This window comes from Nematocida major, assembly GCF_021653875.1.
Source record: "Nematocida major strain JUm2507 chromosome Unknown 2268, whole genome shotgun sequence".
Classification (NCBI taxonomy): domain Eukaryota; kingdom Fungi; phylum Microsporidia; genus Nematocida; species Nematocida major.
Genome location: NW_025952902.1, coordinates 1 through 6284, shown reverse-complemented (window position 1 = coordinate 6284; position 6284 = coordinate 1). Strand labels below are relative to the sequence as shown.

Here is a 6284-nt window from a genome sequence, read left to right as displayed (position 1 = left end):
TGCGTGCGTGTGTTCCACCCGAACCCCGAATGCCCACCCGCACTCTCTCCTCTCTCCACCTCCCGAATCCCTTCTCCACCTCCCGACTCCCCGACTCCCCGACCGCCTGAATGAATGAATGAATAAATGAATGAATGAATGAACCATCCATCCAATGCATCCCCTCTCCCTTCCGCTCTCCTCTCCCGCCCTTCCTCCCTCTCTCCCCGCACGAATGAATCAATGCTTCTTTCTTTCTCCCTCTCCACTACCTCTCTCCACTCCCCGCGTGCCTTCCTCTCCCTCTCTCCCCGCACGCTTACTATCGCATGCGCGTGCAACTCTCCCCGACCGCCAGCACTCCCCCCGACACCACTCTGGCCCGACCTGCGCCCTTGCCAACAAGAACAACACCCCCGCCCGCGTTCGCCCCCGCCTTTCTTTTTTCTTTTTTCTTTTTTCTTTTCTCCCCACCGCCCTATTGCCCCACCGCCCTATCGCCCCACCGCCCGAATACCGACCGACTGACCGTCTGCAAACCTTCCCTCCTCTCCCCCCCGAACTCTCTCCTCTGCAAACTCACTCTGCACCGCCCTCTGCCGAACACCGCGCACCTTCAACCAATAAACCTACCCGCGTATACCACCCCCTTTCTCTTCTCTTCTCTGCCTGCGTGTGTGAATGAATGAATGAATGCATCCATCCCTGCCCGTGCCCCGACCGCACAAACAAGCCCTTCTCCCGACTGCCTCTGCTTTCTTCTGCCCTCTCTCCGCCAAGGATCCACCCGAACCACCCTCTCTCCCCTCCCGACCGACTCCTTCCTCCACCGATCTTTTTGATGGCCTGCGGCCGAGTGAATGCCTGCCCTCCCCGACCACAGAAGGAAGAAGGAAGGAGGGAGAAGGAAAGAGCACAGCGCGCCTCCCTCTATAAGCCCTCCCCACCCGAACTCTCTTCTCTTCTCTCTGAAAAATAAAACCAAACTAAAATAAAATAAAACCGTACACTTTTTTCTCCACCCCTTTATTTCTTCCCGACCCACCACGCAACACCCGAAGACAAGCCCGAACTCTCCACCCGCACACCACACCACGAACACCACACCCTCCCCGCGCTGCGCTGTGCTCGCCCTGCGCCCTGAGACCCTGCCTTCTGCCCCCACGCGCTATCGCGCTCTGTCTGCCCCACCCGGGTGTGCCTTCCTTCTGCCCGAAACCTCCCCGACCCTCTCCCTCTCCTTCCCTCTGCCTCCCCGAACACCCTCTCCCCGCCACCCGAACGAACGAAGAAGGAAAGAAGGAATGAATGAATGAAAAGAGAAGGAAGGAAGAAAAAAGAAAAAAGAAAGAGAGGCAGAGGGAGGGGAGAGAAGAGCAGAGAGAAAAAAGAAAAAAGAAAAATAAAAATAAAAAAGAGAGAGCAGAGCAGAGGAGAGGAGAGAAGGAGAGAGCAGAGAGGGAGGAAAAAGAAAAAGAAAAAAGAAAAGAGAGCAGAGGGCAGAGAGAAGAGGGGAGAAGGAGAGAAGGTGACCCGCAGGCGAACAGGTGAGAAAAGAAAGCCTGCACTGCCAAGCCTTCCTTCCTCTCTCCCTCTCTCCTCTACATCCTCCCTCCCTCTCTTTCTCTCTGCCTCTGCCTCTGCCTGTCTCTCTGCTCTCCTCTCTCCCCAGGCCTCTCTCCCCTCCCCGCGCTGCGCACGCGCCAAGGCGCACACACACAGCTCTCCACACGCCCCTTTTGCCGAGCCGCCCTGCGCCTGCGCGCGCGAAAGGAGGTTAAGCACGCCCCCGCGCCCAAGGACTGCGATGGGAGACCGCGTCGCGCCCGAGATAACGCACCCACCACGCGACGGCCTGCGGCCTCCTGAGAGTTCGACCGACCGATGTGCATGCACGCACGCACGCATGGATGGATGCATGCATCCCGCGTCAGGAGTGATACCCGCCAGGCGCTGGCGCGCTTTGTTTTGCCTGCCCTCTGCCAACCCCCGATCTGTGTGCTTGGCTGACGTGACGTGGCGTGACGTGACACCGCCTTTCGCCCTGTGCCAAGGCACCTATCTGTCCACCGCGGCCCGAGCACTCCCTGTGTGCACGAGCGAAAACACCCCCCGTCCCTGCCCGACAGAACGCCCTCTCTGCCTCCCACAAATGAATGAATATGAGAGAATGAATGAGAGAAAGAAAAAAAAGTCTGCGCAGAAAAGAATGCACGCTTTATTTTGCGAGGCAGAGAAGAAAGACCCTCTGCCCACGCCAACTCTCCGCCTCCCTCCGCCCGGTCTGTGTGTTCGCCCTGCCCAAAGGGAAATCACCCCCGCCTTTAAGGGTGTTCGCCTGCGGCTCACGGGGAGAACACCTGCCCACACACCACCCACGCCCTGCGCACCCTTGCTTACTCCTCTGCCTCCGCCCTTCGAATTCTCCCCACGGAAGGGAGAAGACACCGACCGACAGAGGGAGGGAAACCCTCCTCTCTACCAAGCCTCTCTCCAATAAAGCCTTCTCTGCCCTTCCTCCAACAACACCCTTTCTCCACCCCCGCCCTCTATCACCCTCCTCTCTTTTCTCCCTCCACCACGCCCTCTCTCCTCTCCCCTCCCCGAGCCTTTTTCTTTTCCGCCACAGGAAGGAAGAATGAAAGAGAGAGAGAGAAGAGAAAGAGCAGGCAGAGAGAAGGAAAAAGAAAAAAAGAAAGAGAGAGCAGAGACAGAGGCAGAGAGAAGGAGAGAAAAATAAAAAAGAAAAAAGAAAAAAGAAAGAGAGAGCAGAGACAGAGGCAGAGAGAGAAGGAAAAATAAAAATAAAAAAGAAAGAGCAGAGGCAGAGAGAGAGAAGGAGGGAGAAGGAAAGCCTCCTCTACTGAACAACCCGAATCCATTAAGCCTTCCCTCTCTATATGCCCTCCTCTACTAACTTCCGACTCCGCCTTTCCTTGCCTTTCCATGCCTTTCCGAACCTTGCCTCTGCAAACACCGCACTGCCCAGGAAACTCTGCATTAAACTATCCTCTTCTTCCCACGCCCTTCTCTCCTCCCCTCTCCTCTCTCGCCTGCCTTCTTTTCTCTTTCTCTTTCTCTTTCCTGCCACAGAAGAAAGAAGAGAGGCAGAGCAGAGCAGAGAGAAGACGCGAAAATCGAGAAAAAAAAGACGGCCCTCTGCGTGCACCTGCGGTGCCCGGACGGCCTGCGAAAGCCCTCTGCGCCCTCTCCCGAACTCCCCACTCCAAACAAGACCTTCTGCCACTCCAATTCCCGAATAACTATAACTCCCGAATTTAACTAGTTCCATTTATTGCCTAACTTCCTAGTCTTTCTTTCCCGAATTCATCCGGTTCTTCTGCCTCGCTCAATCCCCTCCCCGAATAATCGCCTGCAGCTTCTTCTTTTCGTTATCTCTATAGTTCTTTATGAAATTCCCCGAATACCGTATCCTCTCCTTTGCCTTCGCCTCCAGCTCTGCAATCCGCGCCTCCGCTTTGCTCAGCTTTTCTTTATACTCTTCTAGCACCGCCCCTGGCTCTGCTTTTTCCTCCTGGCTTCTCTCCAGCTCCTCTGCATGCTCTCTTCTCTCATCCTCTAAGTCCTCTCTTTGCTCATCTAGCACACTCTTTAAAAACACACTTTCCTCCTGGCCTTTCCTCGCCCGCGCCTCCAGCTGCTTTCTTTCGGCGCTAAACTCTTCTCCTTGCCTTTTCAGCTCTGCCTCCAGCCCTGCAACACATTTTTTCAATTCCACTATCCGCCATGCAGTCACCCTTCGTTCGGCTTCAAACTCTTCTTCTTGCTCTTGTAGTACCGCCTCCAGCTCCGCAATACGCTCCTCTGCTTTGCTCAGCTTTTCCTTATACTCTTCTAGCACCGCCCCCGGCTCTGCTTTTTCCTCCTGCCCTTTGAGCCCGTCCCTGCCTGCCTCCTGCCCCACAAACACGCTCCCGAGCGCACTGCATGCCAGCACCAGCACCGCCCCGATGTGCACCAGCGCCTGTCTTTTTCCTTCTATTCGAAACATCTGTCTATTCATTCCGAAAAAAATTCCACGCGCTTATATTGGGTTGGGAGGCATCAAAGTGATGCACAGATCAAAATGATGCCAGTGCGCTGCGCGCAGAGGAGAGAAGAGCAGAGCAGGGAAGGGAAGGGGAGAACACGCCCGGTGCCTGCCGCCAGGCTAACGCGGCCCGAATAGAAACAGCCCTGCCTCTGCCTCCCCCACGCCAAATAAACCCTCCGCCCGCCTTTCGAAACTATCAATAAACCCAACCACCTCTCGCTCGCCCTTCCTCCTTCCCCAAAAACACTGCTGCTTGCTCTCTTTATTGTCTGCCCTCCTCCTCCCAGAACCGCGCCAAAGCCCGCTACTTCTCTCTGCTAAACGCCTGCCCCGCTTTTTTAAACACCCTTTCAACAAAGGATTCCTTTCTGCTCTTTCCCTCCGCCATCTCCTTTTCCAGCCCTGCTCTCTGCTTTCTTTCTGCCTCTATGACTTTTTTATCCTGCCCTTCAGCTTCACTTTTTCCTCCTGGCCTTTCTTCAGCTGCCCTGCACTCTTCCACTGCCCTGCCTCTAAGGCTTTTTTCACATCCTTTATTCCGGCCTTCAGCTCTGCAACCAAGTTTTCCAACCCCTTCACATATTCTGCACTCTGCCGCCTCTTGGCCTCTATGGCCTCTAAGTCTTCTTCCAGCTCCTCCATCCTGTCCTCCAGCTCTGCAACACATTTTTCCAACTCCACTATCCGCTCTGCACTCTTCCGCCTCTCCGCCTTCGCTTCTTTGTCCCCTACCCCAGCCCCCACCGCAGCTTTCCTCTGGCTTTTCTCCAACGCTTCCATCTGCTCTTTTGCGCCCTCCTCTCCCTCCGCCTGTCTTTTCTCTTTTGCTTGAAACTCGCGTCTATCCATCCCGAAAAAAGCACACGCGCTTATATTGGCTTGGAAGGCATCAAAGTGATGCGCAGATCAAAGTGACAGCCCTGCGGCCTGCCCGCGCCTGCCGCCACATAAAGCACCGCCCGAACAACAACCCGCCCTCTCCTAGGCCTCTGCCTGCTCTTCCAGGACACCGCGCGCGCGAAACTATTCAATAAATCCAACCCGAACTCTCTATGTGGAAGTGCCTTTCCTTTCCTTCTTTCTTTTTCTTTTTTTCTTTTTTATTTTTATTTTTGCAATGAGCCCGAAAAAGCCCCTCTGCTTGCTGTTTCCAGCGTGCGCAGGAAATCATTCAATAAATCTACCAGCACACTCTTCTACCCCCCATTCATGGATGCCTTTCTGCTCTTTCCCTCTGCTCTCTTCTTCTCCAGCTCTGCAATCCGCCCCTCCAGCTGCTTTCTCTCCGCGCTAAACTCTTCTCCCTGCCTTTTTACCCTGCCCACCAGCTCTGCAACCCATTTTTTCAATTCCACCACCCGCCAGCCATGCACCTTTCTTTCGTCTTCAAACTCTTCTTCTTTATCCTTTAGCACCGCCTCCGGCTCTGCAGCTTGCCTCTGGCTTTTCTCCAGCGCTTCCGCCTGCTCTTTTGCGCCCTCCGAGCTCTCTGCCTGTCTTTTTCTTTTTGCTCGAAACTTGCGTCCAACCATCCCTGCAAAACTCCGCGCGCTTATATTGGCTTGGATGCAAATGCATCAATGTGATGCGCAGAGCAAATGCGCAGCCCTTCGCGCGCAGAGGGACCACGCCCGGCCTGCGGCCTGTCGCCAAATAAAACACCGCCCGAGCAGCGCACACCCGCCCTCTGCACACCGTCCAAACAGCCCTCCCGAAACAAGCGCCCTTTAAACCCTCTTTTATCCCCCCTTCCTTGCCTCCTCTGCCGCCTGCTACTTCCCTCTGCTAAACACCTGTATCATTGTTTAAGCCCAGAGCCCGAAGAAACCCGAATTCTTCCCTTTGCTCTTTTTCTCTGCTCTCTCCGCCTCCTATGCTCTCTGCTTCTCCAGCTCTGCTCTCTCCTTTCTCTCGGCCAGCATGGCTTTTTCCAGCTCTTCTACCCTGGCCCTCAGCTCTGCATTTTCCTCCAGGGCTTTCCTCAACTTCTCTGCACTCTGCTGTCCCCCTGCCTCCAGCTCTTCTATCCTGGCATCCTTCCCCGCATTTTCCTCCTGGCCTTCCTCCAACTCCTCTGCACTCTGCCGCCTCTCTGCTGCAAACTCTTCATCTCTATCCTTTAACGCCTTCTTCAACTCTGCATTTTCCTTCTGGCTTCTCTTCAGCTGCTCTGCACCCTTCCGCCCCCCTGTCTCTAAGGCTTCTAACTTTTTTCCCAGCTCTTCTACCCTGGCCTGAAGCTCCGCATTTT

The 6284-nt window shown here is 55.0% G+C and overlaps 6 protein-coding genes across 6 annotated transcripts; 2 read left to right on the top strand and 4 right to left on the bottom strand.

Moving 5' to 3' along the window:
* Positions 1-154: 154 nt before the first annotated feature.
* Positions 155-664, top strand: NEMAJ01_2338 (uncharacterized protein; the record flags this gene model as incomplete). The annotated part of the gene is made up of 1 exon (XM_047916176.1): positions 155-664. One exon carries the CDS (start codon positions 155-157, stop codon positions 662-664), a length of 510 nt encoding a protein of 169 aa, XP_047772133.1.
* Positions 665-1291: 627 nt separating this feature from the next.
* Positions 1292-2479, top strand: NEMAJ01_2337 (uncharacterized protein; the record flags this gene model as incomplete). Its single annotated transcript, XM_047916175.1, has 1 exon — positions 1292-2479. One exon carries the CDS (start codon positions 1292-1294, stop codon positions 2477-2479), a length of 1188 nt encoding a protein of 395 aa, XP_047772132.1.
* An 849-nt stretch (positions 2480-3328) lies between these two features.
* On the bottom strand, positions 3329-4003 carry NEMAJ01_2336 (uncharacterized protein; the record flags this gene model as incomplete). Its single annotated transcript, XM_047916174.1, has 1 exon — positions 3329-4003. One exon carries the CDS (start codon positions 4001-4003, stop codon positions 3329-3331), a length of 675 nt encoding a protein of 224 aa, XP_047772131.1.
* A 456-nt stretch (positions 4004-4459) lies between these two features.
* NEMAJ01_2335 (uncharacterized protein) lies at positions 4460-4882 on the bottom strand (the record flags this gene model as incomplete). Its single annotated transcript, XM_047916173.1, has 1 exon — positions 4460-4882. One exon carries the CDS (start codon positions 4880-4882, stop codon positions 4460-4462), a length of 423 nt encoding a protein of 140 aa, XP_047772130.1.
* A 347-nt stretch (positions 4883-5229) lies between these two features.
* Positions 5230-5565, bottom strand: NEMAJ01_2334 (uncharacterized protein; the record flags this gene model as incomplete). The annotated part of the gene is made up of 1 exon (XM_047916172.1): positions 5230-5565. One exon carries the CDS (start codon positions 5563-5565, stop codon positions 5230-5232), a length of 336 nt encoding a protein of 111 aa, XP_047772129.1.
* Positions 5566-5904: 339 nt separating this feature from the next.
* Positions 5905-6284, bottom strand: NEMAJ01_2333 (uncharacterized protein; the record flags this gene model as incomplete). Its single annotated transcript, XM_047916171.1, has 1 exon — positions 5905-6284. A coding segment is annotated over one exon (380 nt), but the record flags the coding sequence as incomplete, so codon positions are not given.